The sequence below is a fragment of the Oryzias melastigma genome, linkage group LG24, assembly GCF_002922805.2.
Source record: "Oryzias melastigma strain HK-1 linkage group LG24, ASM292280v2, whole genome shotgun sequence".
Classification (NCBI taxonomy): Eukaryota; Metazoa; Chordata; class Actinopteri; order Beloniformes; family Adrianichthyidae; genus Oryzias; species Oryzias melastigma.
In genome coordinates this window covers 4293226-4309646 of record NC_050535.1, presented here as the reverse complement: position 1 = coordinate 4309646, position 16421 = coordinate 4293226, and the positions used below count along the sequence as shown (strand labels likewise).

At 36.7% G+C, this 16421-nt stretch overlaps 1 protein-coding gene across 1 annotated transcript in view; it reads left to right on the top strand.

Moving 5' to 3' along the window:
* lama2 (laminin, alpha 2) overlaps window positions 1-16421 on the top strand; it is a 179570-nt gene that overhangs the window by 39975 nt on the left and 123174 nt on the right. Inside the window, exons 3-5 of the mRNA XM_036210649.1 lie at window positions 439-551; window positions 9133-9184; window positions 11235-11425. Of these exons, the coding sequence (XP_036066542.1) occupies window positions 439-551; window positions 9133-9184; window positions 11235-11425 (356 nt within the window). The remainder of the gene's footprint in view (window positions 1-438; window positions 552-9132; window positions 9185-11234; window positions 11426-16421) is intronic.

The window sequence follows — 16421 nt, the reverse complement described above, 5'->3', positions numbered from 1 at the left end:
AAAATGCACTGAAACGGGATATGAAAATACGTTTGACCAAGAGCAAACATTCATAAATTGAATAAAAATGTCTGTAAATTTGTGTGCATTTGACTGTATTGCATTTAACTGTGCCCATTAGCTTTTTTGAAATCCTTGAAGTAAACACTAAGAACCATTTCCAGTCATTTTATTGCAACCTACAACAATATTAAAGACACAAATCTTAAGATGGAGATCAGCCTTTTGGAGCCAAGTGGTAAAAACGTAAACCTTTGGGTTTGCTATCTTATTCAGGGACCTGGTCTACAAATTAGCTGTTCGCTAGATGGCCTGTGGGCGTGGCATTGGTTGCATTTGAAATTATAACAATGTTTTTTAATGTTTTAAATAGATAAATAATAATAATGATTTATTTGTGTCATAATTACTTCTTTGTCTCTCCACGTTTTTGTTCAGAACGGCATCCAATAGAATACGCCATCGATGGAACGAACAAATGGTGGCAGAGCCCGTCCATAATGAATGGAATGGAGAACCACTATGTGACCATCACACTGGACTTGAAACAGGTATGAAATAGAGAAAAAACTCTAACAAGTCGAAATCTACCTTTTACTAAAAAAAAAAAATCAAATATGTTTCAGAATAAAATATAAAAGTTTAAGCAGATTTGTCAAACTTTAAATCCTAATTTGAATAGAAAATGGTCAAAATGATGCTTGTAAATGGTTTTCAAGAAACACCATTGACACAAAGAAAGAAAAATGTCTGGAACCCTTCATAATACAAGATAACGCTTCCTTTTACAGTACACTAATTACTAGATATCTACATGGTACCTACGAGGTATCTACTGGGTGTGTACATGGTACTTACGTAGGTATTTATGTGGCATATAAAGTTACCAGATGAATTGAAATGTACTTTTTGTGTACCTACTTTCTTCATACACATTTATTTATCCAGGCAAGACATATAAAGAAAAATACTCTTTTTTTCAACCGTGGCCTCACAAAAGGGTTACAGTTTCATGGTAAGTACTTTGAAACACACATAAACTCACCACATTAATTCAAGGTATTCAAAAGATACTTTCTGTGTACCCACTTTCTTCTTAGACATAGTAAATACCAGGAAACACACATAAACTTATCACATGAATTCAAAGTACTCAAAAGGTACTGTCTGTGTACCTACTATTTTCTTACACATAGAAATTAACATATACGGAACCACAAAAGTAGTACATAAATACCAATAACCAAGAGAGACATATTAACTTACCATGTAAATACCTCATAGAAACTCAGCTGGTACTATGTAAGTAGCACGTACAAACAATGTAAGTACCTTAAATACACAGTAGATACCTTGTAGGTATACAATATAAATACCCAGTAAGTAACGCACTGTAAAAGGAAGTATTACCTAATATAAACATATTTTATTTTTCTATATTTGTTTCTGTATTTTTCTCCTGGATATTTAGTTTTAAATTGGTCTGATATTGAGTCAAAACTAAACATCTGATAGCATTTATACTCTCTTGAAAGCTATTGTGTAAAGGTTAATTTAGTCTTATGAGTTGTGGAATGGTTTACGGATACTGCTTAGTTTAGATAGCTTATGTTGATAGAATGTTGTAACTCTAGTCTCTAAGAAAAGACTATTTAATAAAAAGAACCTTTTCTAACCACCTTGAAAACACAAAAGTCTGAAAGTCAGTGACTTTTCTTCAAATACGTCATCAGGATAAAGACATGCAAGTTTTCTTTTGACTTGTGCCGAACGTCTTTGACTTTGTGCAAAAACTGGGACTCCTTCATTTATTCATCTTTATCTCTTAGAATATCAAACTCTACAAGTATAAAGACTCACATTTAAGTACAGTTATCGCTGTAACTGTAGTTTCAAAGGTATTCTGCAGTGTCATGATGCGGTGAAGCACGAGGCAATGTGCCGTTGGAGTAAAAAACCCGTCTGGAATTAGTCAAACCAGCTTTTAAATCAATCCATCACAGGGTGACGTTCTTTAAATATGGGTTTCCATTTTTGATTTGGAGAGCCTGCCAAAAAAAACCTATGATTTAATGACTGTGTACTGACATTGGATGAAATAGGACATTAACTGTAGTAGTGTAGAAGTGTGATTAAACAGATTAGACTGCTCTATTATAATTATAAAAACGTCGAGTGAAAATAAGTAATGAGGCGGGGAGAGTAAGGTTAAGAGAACGCCAATATTCACAGAGAGAAGCCGGTTAAAAGTTTCCCACAAGTTTCTTTTCAGGTTAAAAATAGACGAGTTATAGTGATGATTAAATGGGTCACTCAGATGGAAAATTTTAAATCTTAAGGGGATTTAATGTCATATCCGAAATTAGAGAATAGAATCACACCAGTTTTTTCTCCTTTAAAAAAATGTTATCCTGCATGCAGTGACATGGTGCCTTTTAAAAAAATAAAATAACTAGAACAGAACGTTTGTTTAAACATTAAAAAGTTGCATCTTTTGCTCAAAAGGAATTCGAAGAAAGCACGAATTGTGTGTGTGTGTGTTTTTTAAAGTCAGATCTAAAAAGCGGCATTTCCTTTAAATGCTGGACCCTAGGGGCGGAGCTATGGGGGGTCGGAGGTTGGCCTTCGAGGAAAAAGATTTTCCCCAAATTTTTGGGTCAATATAAGTATCATTTTTGACAAAAATAAGTATATATATATCAATACAAGCTTCACTGCAAAAAGTGAGACATTGAATCATCCGACAAAAGCTGTTATTTTTAACATTTAAAAAAATTAGATTTTTATCAAATTACATTTTTAAGTTGAGTAAACCATCAACTCAAAATTTTGATTTGAAAACTAATAACTTTAAATGTAGCAAATTACAGAACATTTGTTAATTGATCCAATATTTCACTTTTTTCAGTGTTCTTTAAGCATTATTAAAATCACCTCAGCTAAAATAAGTTATTATTAGAGCATTCAATGTTAATGTTTTAATGCAAGTGATTAATACATTTTTTTAAAGTATTGATATTTATTTACACCAATTAATTACAATCTGCAAAGTAACAATCTTCCGCCGGTTCGGGCTTCCATGGGGTGCATTAATTTCTGATAATGCTCACTTTGTTGAGCATTATCCCGCTTATAACATGGTCACTTACAAAACAAAGAAATATTCATTCTATTTTTCGTACTTTATTCTTGTTATATAAAAAGGAGACTATTTAAAAGTTAAAGCGGACCGTTGTCACATTAACACGTCGCTGAGCCTTGACTGCTAAAGAAAGCGATATAAATGCTGACATCACTATAGGTTCAATAAAGCATCAGTTCAAAGAGAAAGTTCACCTCTTACTGCTTGTTTTTGTCCAGATCATGAAGCAAAAGTTTGCTTTAAAGACGTCTGTACATATAGAACGTGGTGACCAGAACTTCTTTTGTAGGCGTGCATCCACACCCAGCAGCCAATCAGAATCAAGTGTTCACCTGGATCAGTTTTTTTCATGTTTCTCTCCGACCTGTTTTTGTACAAAAGCGGCATAATGTTGCATAAAATTTATCTCGTAAAACGTTGTGATTAATTGTCATTGATCAAAACCCAAAAGGGTGATTATCGCGATTGATCACAACCAAAAGTGTGATTAATCGCAATTGATCACAACCCAAAAGTCGGATTAATCATGATTAATCATAACCCAAAAGTGTGATTAATCGTGATTGATCACAACCCAAAAGTGTGATTAATCATGATTAATCACAACCCAAAAGTGCGATTAATCATAATTAATCACAACCCAAAAGTGCAATTAATCATGATTAATCACAACCCAAAAGTGCGATTAATCGCAATTGATCACAACCCAAAAGTCGGATTAATCGTGATTAATCACAACCCAGAAGTGTGATTAATCGCAAATAATCACAACCCAAAAGTCTGATAAATCGGGATTAATTGCAACCGGAGTGCAATTAATCATGAATAATCACAACCCAAAAGTGTGATTAATCATGATTACTCGCAACCTAAAAGTGTGACAAATCATAATAAATCACAACCCAAAAGTGCGATTAATATAGATTAATCACAACCCAAAAATGCGATTAATTTAGATTAATCACAACCCAAAGTGCGATTAATTTAGATTAATCACAACCCAAAAGTGTGATTAATCTGATTAGTTTTTTTAATCGATTGATAGCATTAGTCATTGTATCAATACAAACAATAAAACAGAACAGAAATACATATTTTTAATCCTTCCAAAGTATTTTGCTGCACTGTATGAAATGTTTTAGCTCCACCACTTCTCACAGCTTTTGGATTCAATCTATAAATATTAATGATGGTGGTGGTAGGTTAATGATGAGGGGTCTTGTAAACACAGAGAAGGAACCATAAGCAAACAGACAAAAATGTCTACTTGTTTTCATTTTTTAGGCTGTTTTTCTTTTTTTTGAGGTGTGTAGATTTCAAAAAAGGAATTTGTGACACTCAGATGACAATAACTTTAAACGCTTTAGTCCTAAACAAAAAGAGATGCCTTTAATTGGTCACATTAAATAATCCTATTGAGCCCAATTTGTAGTGACAGAACGCTGGAAGTCACTGATGTGTGAAGACGCGTGTGTGAACGCTTCGGTGGTTGTTTTGTGTATTTGTATGAGCGCGGCTCCACCGGTTTCCAGAAAAAAAGCTATTTACCTGCGGAGCGCCGAATTTCCCCTGCGAACGCGGCGCTCTCGTTCAGAAAATGACTGTGGCCTCAGCCGTGGCTGCGAGTTCACGTACGCTCGCCTGTGACATCACCGCTCTCATTTCCTCCCTGTTATTGTTAGGCCTCTCCGGACAGAAAGACTAAATAATGAGAAAGAGTGGGAGTGGAGGGGCTGTGTGTGGCGGCGTGTGTGAGGCAAACAGTTGATGTCTGCGTGACTTCTCTGACGTTTTTTAAATTAACTCTTGAATGGTAATTGTGCGTGGAGATGCATCCAACTTGCCGCTTCACTTGAAGCTTCCTTAGAGGCTTTTGGAGAAAAGTTCAGCAAAAGTTATTTATTTTAGGAGTTTTATTATTAATTCAACAGACATTTTCTATGAAAATATGTTGGCCCCCATAAATTAAGGAGTAGGTAGAATTAAATTAAATTAAATTAAAAAATAAATTCTTTTTTGTTCTGTTTTATGGAGAAAACAAGCAAAATTAAGCTTTAAATGAATTCCATTTTTTTCTATTTCTTCCATATTCACCTTTCATAATTTTACAAATTGAGTCCAACATGAATGCTCCTGGGCTGCACGGTGGCGCAGTGGTTAGCGCTCTCGCCTCACAGCGAGAAGGCCCCGGTTCAAATCCCGGCTGGGACCTTTCTGTGTGGAGTTTGCATGTTCTCCCCGTGCATGCGTGGGTTTTCACCGGGGACTCCGGCTTCCTCCCACCGTCCAAAAAACATGCTTCATAGGTTAATTGGTGACTCTAAATTGCCCCTAGGTGTGAATGTGAGAGTGAATGTGTGTGATTGAGGCCCTGCGACAGACTGGCGACCTGTCCAGGGTGTACCCCGCCTTCGCCCTTCAGTAGCCGGGATAGGCTCCGGCACCCCCGCGACCCCGAAAGGGAAGGAGCGGTCAAGAAGATGGATGGATGGATGAATGCTCCTCAGAATTCATCTGCATTTATAACGACAGATTTCACCATCTCATTTCATAAACCAGAAATGCTGGAAGCAAATTGCATTTTAAGGCCAACTGCTACTTTATTGGTCTGGCGAGATGTTAACGCGTTTTTATTTGAGACCGGAGACAGTTTTAACAAGTCCAAACGTGCACCTGCATGAGAGCTTTTACTGTTTAGGTCAACTCTAAAACACAGCTGTTTGCTTCTCAAGCATCCGCTTCGTTCTGCTTATATTCCACTTGAATTGATGACTTTTGCCTCTGCGGTTTTGCTCCAGAATGACATTTTTGGGGAAGTAAAAACAAGATTTTACTCCTAAAAGTCCCAACTCGATCATCTTTTAAGCTGTCTTTAAAAATGTTTCAAGTTGTTTTTTAAAGCACATTGTTTGCTTTAATTGTATTTTTGTATTTTTTATTCTTATGCTTATTTTGTATTTTTAAATTATTATTTTCTTTTCATTTTGTGTTTGTGTTTCAGACAAAGAACAATAAAAAAATATGGTTATGCCGTTTTTACCTAAAATAAAATAAAATAAGTCATTTCTGACAGATTTTATGAAGGAATTCATCAGAAATTCACCTCTGAGTTGGGATAATTGGTGCATAGCAAGCCCACCCCCATTTCCCAACACCCCCATCTGTTTCCCGCTAGCTTATATCCCCACATCCTACTTGTGAAACAAAAATAGCAAGCAATATTGGAGTTATCCAGTCATCCAGTCAGCTCAGACCAGGAAAATAAAGATTAATCTGTTTGTTCCTGATTCACCACAATCTGAATAAAGAAAAATGCTCTGAAACTAAATTTCAATAGCTGAAAACTCTGAAGCTGATAGCTAGCTAAAATATTAGCGGAGTGCCAAATTAGCTGAAAAAACTTAAATTCTAAATTAGCCAAAACAGCTAGCATGTAGCTGAAATATTAGCTAAACTTCAAATAGCCTAAAACACTGAAAAAAGCCTCAACTAGCTAAAACAGCTAGTATGTAGGTAGTATGTTAAATACCAAATTAAATACCAAATTAGCCTGAAAAAAATGGAAAAAAATGTAATTTAGTCAAAACAGCTCGCATAAAGCTTAAATATTACCTAAACTCCAAATTAGCCTAAAAATGTAAAAAAAAGCCTAAATTAGCCAAAAAAGCTTGCATGTAGCTAACATATTAGCTAAACTTCAAAATAGCCTAAAAAATTTGAAAAACGACTAAATGACCTAAAACAGCTAGCATGTAGCTGAAATATTGGCTAAATGCAAAATTAGCCTAAAAAATTGGAAAAAAAATAGTCAAAAGAGCTAGCATAAAGCTAAAATTTTAGCTAAGCTCCAAATTAGCCTAAATTGTAAAAAAGCCTAAATTAGCCAAAACAGCTAGCATGTAGCTGTAACATTAGCTAAAGCCCAAATTAGCCTAAAAGACCGGAAAAATGTCAAATTTAGCCAAAACAGTGTTAAAAATTATGGAGGAGGGCCAGATCCGGATTGCGGGCTGCAGTTTGGGGACCCCTGACTTTAAACATATAGAAGTGAATTATGGTTAATTTAGTATTAAAAAGAATAATACATGTAGGCTATAAGTGAAGATGAGATATAATGTAAAAAAAAAAGAAAACAGCTAATTTTAGTTCTAAATGTATGCAGCGGTGAAAGGAAAATAATAAATGTGACTTTTATCTGGGGAGAAGTGAATCACTGATTGTCTCCGTCTTTGACTTGAGCACTTTGAATTAAAAGTAAGCTTGTGTAGAGCCTGCAGATACGCTACAGTATGTTGTCTCCTTGGAGATTAAAGCAGACCTCAAAGGAGTCGGGTTAAAGAAAATGTTACTTCATGACAGCGTTTACATGCTCACTTCCTTTTGAAGAAAGTATTTTCACGTACTGTTTTTAGGTTTCTGTTCTGCTGGAGATCCCTGGAGGAAGTGCTACAAAGCATTTACAGAAAGCAGTGGACTCTGTTTCTTTCCTTTTAGGGATTTTTTTTTTTTTTTTTTAACAGTTCGTTTTGTTTGCTTGGTTTTTAAGTGGAAGTAACAAGGTCTTAGACAAATATGGTGAAACTTGCAGACACCCCGCTGCTTGAAGCTGCTGCTGTACAGAAGACGATAAACAAAAACACATAAAAGAAAAGTGTTTTTAGGCTGAAAATCTGGTCAATTAATTATCACACACAAATGGGTTCACCTTAATTGCTTCTGACGCCAAATGTTGCGAATAGAAATGCTGTTTATTTGCCAGCTGTGTGATCTCTATGCTCGGTCGATTCTTCAGAGGCGAAACACAGATCCATCGTCTGATCTGATCTGATCAAAACACAGAATATGACACGCTGCATCCCCGCACACGCCACACACTGCATTATTTAGCTGTTTTGATCTCTGTTTAGTTGCTGGAGTTGTCTGGATGTCCCGAAGCTGACGGCGTACGCGGGCTCCTGCACTCTTCCCAAAGACACTCCCACTCCCTATCTCACACCAGACAAAGCGTCTTTGTCTGATGTTTGAATGACCGTGATTAAATTACACTGAAAACACTAACAAACACACACTGGCTATTCGAACAGCGGCAATATGACACTGTTTCCCACATCACGAGAAGAAAAACGACGAGAAGTGATTCACTTTTGACCATCAAATCTTCTGATTGAGCCTCATTAACCTGCTTATATTTGAACTTTATTTGTGAAAGGGCCTAAAAATCAACCTTTTTTTGAGCTTTTATGTGTAAAATGATGTTAATTAATTACAAAAAAAACATCCTCACAGCGGAATTTTCTCTGCTTTGTGCAATAAAAATAAAAAAAGTGTCCTTTAGTGTTCCAAATGTGATATATTATCATAAATATGGAGATAGTTGGAGGGCTTTAGAATAACATGACATTGGTTATTTAACGTGGTGTTACTGTACAATAAAGAATAAATTATTAATACATTTTGCCTACTTTGAAAACATTAAGTAGTCATTAAAAATGAATGACAGTAGATGAGTTATTCTCGCCATTAGGTTTTGAAAATTAGCAAAAATATTTTTGAAATCTCACGAAAGCAGCCATTTTGAAAAGTCCTTCTACTGCTCCTAGTGGAAGGAGGATGCACTACAGGGACAGAAAACATGAGTTTAAGAAAAGTTTGGATCATACTAATAAGATAGATCTCTCATATGTAATTCAAAGCATTCTCATTGAAATTTTAAACTTTGTAGAACTTTATTAGTTAAAATAATAGAAATAATCAGATATTACCAGTATTGTTTTTATTTGTTTGTTCACTGAAGAGAGTTCAAAACTGAAGTTTAGAAAAAAAATATCTGAGATGAGCAGAGTTCTTTATTTACGTGATAAATGGGCCTATTTTATATTTTTATCTTATCAAAAGCTGTTCTTGAAGGGAATTATTTTGATGCCGCTGTGTTTTTTGTCAACTGATCCAACAATTTGATTAATAATGTCTCTCCTTTGTGCATTTTCTAGGTTTTTCAAGTCGCCTACATGATAATCAAGGCAGCCAACTCCCCCCGTCCAGGTACGACTTCAGCTTTACTACCAGTTCTTAGCTTTAAATGCCGTTTCTACGTTAGCTCATTTCAGGTTTCAAACACATTCTTCGCTTTCACCAATAAAACAGCTGAATCCATTAAGAGCAGGTTATCCTCTCTGGGGTAAACGGTATAATGATGCAGCCATGGTTGCAGCTGCATGGAGTTTTATTGAACAAAGAATAAGTTGCTCTGAAAGGAAAAACACACATGAACTGAAAAAGAAGGGACGGGGAGATCTGAGAGGATGGAAGATTTTGGCATTAAGACGTAAAATTAAACTGAATAAACAGGAAACTCTCAATAAAAACTCAAAACTAAGTTAATACAACAACAAAAATCCAATATCTACTTGTTTATCTGGAAAATAAGTAATTTAAGAGCTGTTTTGGAAATAAACAAATATTATTGAATGGTTGAGACTGAATATTAGGGGTAAGAAAAATTAACAAATATGTGAGAATGATTTGTAAAATTTAAAAAAAGTCATAATTTTACCAGAATAAAGTCATACATTTATGAAAAAAAAGTAAAAAAAAATAAAATAAGTTGTAAAATTATGAGGAAAAAGTCTAAATTTGACATGAACTGTCTGAAAATTATTTTTAAAAATATACAAATTTTACTGCATGAGGTTTTATTCAACAAAGAATATCTTTATCTGAAAGGAAAAACACATGAACGTAAAAGGAAAATCTGAGAAGGTTTAGCACCACGCACAAACAAGACTCAAAAAGAAAAAAAATAAATAAATAAGAAAGACAACTAAGTTTCATACAACAAAAATGAACAACTGTCCCTCTTCTTTTCTGAATATTTACATATTTATCTGCAAAATAAGTAATTTAAGAGCTGTTTTGGAGCTCCCTTTGGTGTAAACACGGTCCCTGTCTTTTATTAGGTTAAAACATATTATAGTTTGGTTGAGACTGAATATTAAAGCCACCATGAAATATGAAAAATTAACAAATATATGAAATTGAGTTGTAAAATTATAAGAAAAAGTCATAATTTTACAAGAATAAATACATTCATGAAAAAAGTTTAAAAAAAGAACAAGAATAAAGCCGTGAAATATTTAGAAAAAGTTAAAATTTGACAAGAAAAGTTGTAAAATTATGAGAAAAATATACAAATTTTACAAGAATAAACTTGTACACCTATAAAGATAAAGTTGTACAATTATGAAGAAAAAAAATCAAAAGTTCATGAAAGTTAAGTGATGCGAAAAAGTTGAAAAATCTTAATTTAAAATGTTGCAGACAATTCAAAGAAGTCAGACGAACATCACTCTGCTCAAGAATCTCACTTTATCTTCATGAAACTACGATTTTTGAAAATTCAGCTTTTGTAAATTACAACTTCATTTTTGTAAAATTTGTATCTTTTTAAAAATATTTTGACAACTTCATTCTCATATTTATTAATTTTTCTTTTATGGTGGCCCTCATTCTCCATCATACATGGTAGACAAATATGTAAAAAATCCTTCAGATTTGTCCAAGAAATTCTTGTTAACATTTTTTAATTGCCTGAGAGTTTTAAAAAAGTGACAAAAACACAAAATAAAATTTTCTGAATATTTAAGGTGCATTTTCCTAAAAAAAGAAAAAGCAATATTAGATCCTATCAACTGCAGTTAATGTTTTTGTTGAAACAAATTAATATATTTTCATCCTCTTTTGATAAACATTCAGCTAAATACACTTCACTTTAAACAATTTTTATGACAAAACTAACATAAATAAAGGATTTTCTATTGTAATAGATGACATACTCTATATCCTGAAGACAAACTTCCAGTTCTTTGATGCCATTTTTCACTAGTTCCACCTGACTTTCCTTTTAAAGTTTAGATGTCATAGGTCACTTCATATTTTTGATAAATGTGGAAGTAAATGTTTCGTCAATTTTCTATGTTTATTAATCAGCATCATCTGAAAAGCACCTCAGTTAACCATCAGTGTCCTCATTGATCTCGTCTCATCTCCACAGCCCATATTTGATGCGTGCGCTCATTAGTATTTTCGCCCTCAGGTAATTGGATCTTGGAGCGGTCGATAGATGGCGTGACCTTTGAACCCTGGCAGTACTATGCAATCACGGACACCGAGTGCATGACTAGATTCAACATAATTCCTCGCAGAGGGAATCCGTCCTACACCAGAGACGATGAAGTCATCTGCACGTCCTTTTACTCAAAGATTCATCCGCTGGAGGATGGAGAGGTAAACGCTGGAGATGTTGAAGTCTGTAATCTAAAGCAGCATGGTGGCAAGTTTACAGTTGACTGGATGGTTGACTGGTTGATTGAAGTAGCATAAAGTCACCCAGTCCAACCTGCAGCTCCGGTCCCAGGGTGGTGTAATTTTCATGGTTCGTAGAGGACCGCAGTCACTTTCATACCTTTTCTTTACTTTTTATTGAGTTTGCAAATTTTACTTGAAAAATACAACATTGATTCATAAAATCAAACTTGGATTGTCCTTTAAAGTATTGTTTAGCTTTAGCTCTGGTGTTAAACATTCTTTCGTTGTTTTCAACTACCGTAACTCTTCAGTTGTATACATGTATGTAATTACCGTAATTCCAGCAGATTCTGAAGTGGAAAGAAAAGCAGATGTGCAACACTTATGCAGAACGCTACTCAACCCTTTATTAACACTTAATTAACAGTCTTGCATGTGAGTACAGAGCCAACACATTCTCACTCCCAGCTCCTCACATATTGACGTTTGGTTAAGGACTCCGCATTAAAAATGAGCATTTTGGGTGTCCCTAACTCATCATTTTGTGATATGCTGGCTGTTCCCATTTAATCACGGGTCCCAACCTAACCAGAACCAGTCCAGTACCAGCACACTGGTACCCTAACCCAGTATCGGTACCAGGATGAGTCAGTTACTGCGGCCGGTACCACGTCCAGTATTGCGTCCGGTGCCAGGTTAGGGTACTGTACAGGTTAGGGTACTGGTACCGTCTGCGTCCTGAGGACCAGTCTGTGTCACAACATATGGGTGTTATACCGCATCTGGTACAACGTCCAGCATTGCGGCGGTGCCAGGTTCGGGTACTGGTACCGTCTGTGTCCTGTGGACCAGTCCGCGTGTGGTACCACATCCGGTACCACCTCCAGCATTGCGTCCAGTACCAGGTTAGGGTACTTGTATGGGGTTAGGATACCAGGACCATCTGCATCCTGAGGACCAGTCCGCGTGTGGTACCAAATCCGGTACCACGTCCAGTATTGCGTCCAGTGCCAGGTTAGGGTACTGATACAGGGTTAGAGTACCAGTACCGTCTGCGTCTTGAGAACCAGTCCGCGTGTGGTACTACATCCGGTACCACCTCCAGGATTGGGTCCAGTGTCAGGTTAGGGTACTTGTACGGGGTTAGGATACCAGGATCATCTGCATCCTGAAGACCAGTCCGCGTGTTGTACAGCATCTGGTACCACGTCCAGTATTTTGTCCGGTGCCAGGTTAGGGTACTGGTATGAGGTTAGGGTACCAGTACCCTCTGCGTCTTGAGAAGCAGTCCGTGTGTGGTACCACATCCGGTACCACCTCCAGCATTGCATCTGGTGCCAGGTTAGGGTACTGGTATGGGGTTAGGGTACCGGGACCATCCACATCCTGAGGACCAGTCCACATGCAGTACCATGTCCGGTATCGTATTCTGTGACGGGTTAGGGAACTGGTACTGACCGCGTCCTGAGGACCAGTCCGCATCTGGTACTGTGTCCCAAGTGTTGTAGACCCTTGATTTTACAAACATCCAGAACATCAAAAAATGACGAGTTGGGGACATCAATATCTGACGTGTTGAAGTCTTAAAAGAAAATTCTACCTTGGTTCAGTCAGTCACCAGTTACAGGAAATTTACACTTTAGTAATTGAATTTAGATTAAATCTTAAAGCGGATGTAACTGAGTTGGAATAAATCCTTGATTTCAACAGAATTGGAATGTATTAATTGCTTTAATTTATTATTTTGAAGGTGAAAACCCACCTTTACTTCACGGTCTATGCGAGAGACCCCATAATCTCTAGTCTGTGAACTGGTGGAAGTCTATAAGATGGACTGAAAAAAATGTGTGAAAAACAAACATAATCGTGAGACATTGTTGCACCAACATGCCGTAAGTGTTGTGCTAACAAACAGTACTTGTAAGCACATGAAAATTGGATGTCATGGTGACACGTGTCAGTGGGAGTGACATTACAATACACTCATACTCTATACACACCGACTCTGCACTGCATCAGGGTTCACTTGCAGGTAAACTGAGACCCCAATTTCCAGGTGGACCCAGGTTTATGTGTTTGGTCTATTAGGTAGATAGAGAAACTTTACTATCTGTTCTACACGAGAAACTCATCTTTCAGCATGGCAGAACCTCGATGAACACCAGAGTGTTGGTATTTTGTCAAAGTGTGGGAGTCTGTCACATCTACTGCAAGGGCCACATCATCTGCATACATCTGTATACTGCATGGAAATCAGATAAGCTCTCGTGTTTGACAAATGAAGTAGACCTATTAATAAAATTGGTATACTGGTATAGGACAAGAAATACAAAGTTTAACTGTCGTTTGTAGGTACATTTAAAAAGTGAAGTTTATATCTCAAAATATTTTTAGTAGATGTTTTTGCAATATGAAAATACATTTCATCAGAAACTCTTATGTCAAGAAAAAATTATACATGTGAAAAGCTAAGCTTATAGAGTACAGTACATTGTGGTCCTGAGACTCTGAGATCCCACAGCTGCCAGTGACAAGCTGAACAATGCAAAAAAAAAAAACATCCTCCCCTATGACGAAACCCGAACCGAAAACTCCTTTTGTTAAAGTGCACTGAAGGCTGCCGCAAGACATTCAAAGGTCAGGATCGGTAATCTCACTCAGCCTGTTCACGCAAATAACATGGGTATGGCGCACATTAATAAAGCCTTTGACAAAGATATACTCCCATGACCTATCCAGATGCAAAAGAAGGTTTTTTATGGTTTCAGAAACATGATTACTGACAGAAGAGCCTCTGAAATCCATGTCAAACGAGGATTTCACAAGCTGGGGTCCTCGGTTCCCAATTACAGAGGTCTGGTGATGTAAGCCGGTGGTAAACAGCTCCTCGTATGCAATAAAGTCGAAACAATCATTTCTGCTCCCATATATGTCTATTCACCACTGCACATATCATACCATGCAGATTGTCTCAGTTTTTACTTCCAAAAGAGGTTTTCGCAAACTTAGTAGCTTAGTTTCCAAAGGGAGATCGCAAGCAAAGGCTGCAACTGCACGAAAACGTTCTGGGGTCCAGAGTGACGCGGTGGACTGCCGGTGACTAATTAGTGGGAGAGCTGTGCAGACAAGTGATGATCAGGTGATTAGTGGGTGCGCGGATAAGTAATTTTAATCAGTGGCATAGACGGAAAACTTTGTATTGGTCTTTGAAGTACACACTGTGTGCACGCCAGTGTTTACTTTTGTGGTGCTTTGATCAGCTGTGTGTGTGTTTGTGTGTGTGAGTGCATACAGTATAAGCAAAGCAACCCCCCATTAATGAAGAGAAAAACAGTAACAGATACACAAATATGCATAAAAAAACGTAGTGGTGCATTGATAAAGGTGCTGTTGTATCCCCGTGTGTGCGACGCAGTGTGTTGCTGCATGTGCTCGTGTCCTGCGGGGGAGCGCCAGAGGGGGTGCGAGCTGGGAGATGTCAAGAGCTGCAAGTAACAACGGAGGTGTCGGGAGTTTGTGTGTACGTGTGTGTGTGTGTGGTTGACAGCTCCCTCGCCGTCTGATCACAGTGAAACCATAATGAGTCGTAGGCGATGTGTCACTGCATCACGCACAAACACATAGCATCACCCCACCACTCCTCACACACAGACAACACACACAGCCGTCTTCTTCCTTACATCCAAGTGTGCTGCTTACACCCATCAAATGTTCCCCACTGACACACAAACACACACACACATGGAGCCAGCTCCCTCTCAGACTTTTTTTTTTTTTTTTTACAGATGCCAAATTTTGTTTTTGGCCACATTAGAAGGACAGACAGATGGACAGTTAGACAAGAGGACAGTTGGAACTTTGCTCTGCTTTTTATGTGGTCCTGTTTGGATTATTAGTAATAAATGTGTTGTAATCATCTTCTCCTTCAGATCTGCTTTAAATGTAGGTCACTGATGGAAAAAAAGACAAGTTTGTGGTTTCATCGAACCTAAAAAACATCTTCTAAATAAAAATGTAACATATGTATTTTTTGTTTTCAATTTTCAACAATCAGAATTAATATGGTTGGTATGATGACAATCACATTATTGTAATTGAATGAACTTTTTTTTTTTTTTTAGTCTGGTTTATTGACTCTAAGATAACTGGACTTTGTGAGTGACACCCATAAAAAATGGCTACGAAATATTGGCTATGTTCGATTCCCACCCTACTTCCTAAATACTATAAACTATATAGTGCAGGACTAGATTTTAAAAGCAATTCAGACAGCACGCTCACTACTTTATTTTTATTGGTAAATACGACGTCACCGATTTCATAAGGTGAAAATAACATTTTAGGATGACTATTTTTGAACCCATTGTGTTCTGATGAAGTAAACATTGATGGTTTATTGAAAAAAAAATCATTTAAAGGGTAACCAAACACACAGTTGGAGGCTGAAATTTGAAAAATGCAAAAAAAGGGGTGGGGCTAGAGGGAATGGAGGAGGAGTGGTCTGGATATGTGATTGACAGTGACAGTGTCTGGCAGCTTAACTTGAGGTAACTAAATGATCTTTTTTATTATTGTCTCGATAAAAATATTAAATTTTAAAGATCATAAAGTTCAGGAGGCCCAAGGAGGCTGCCTCCCCATGCACCAATGACCAATTACAAAATTTAATTGTAATACCTCGTTTCTACCTGTAGAGGGCAGCAAACAGACAGGTTTAAACCATTATTTCAGGAATTAAACAAGTTAATTTTAAGCTGCCAAAAATTTGGCAATGACCAACAGACAACACTTTTAAAGTGCCATTTCTAGAAAATGGCAAAAAAGTTGATTTAGGGTTTGGTTGCTCTTTGAATAATGTTTTTTTTTTCACAAAAATTGTTCAGACACGATGTATTATGGTCCATACTCCTAAATCTAGTTAGCATCAATGTACACTGGTTTTTCACTGAGAATTTGGGGAAATTTCTTGTGCACT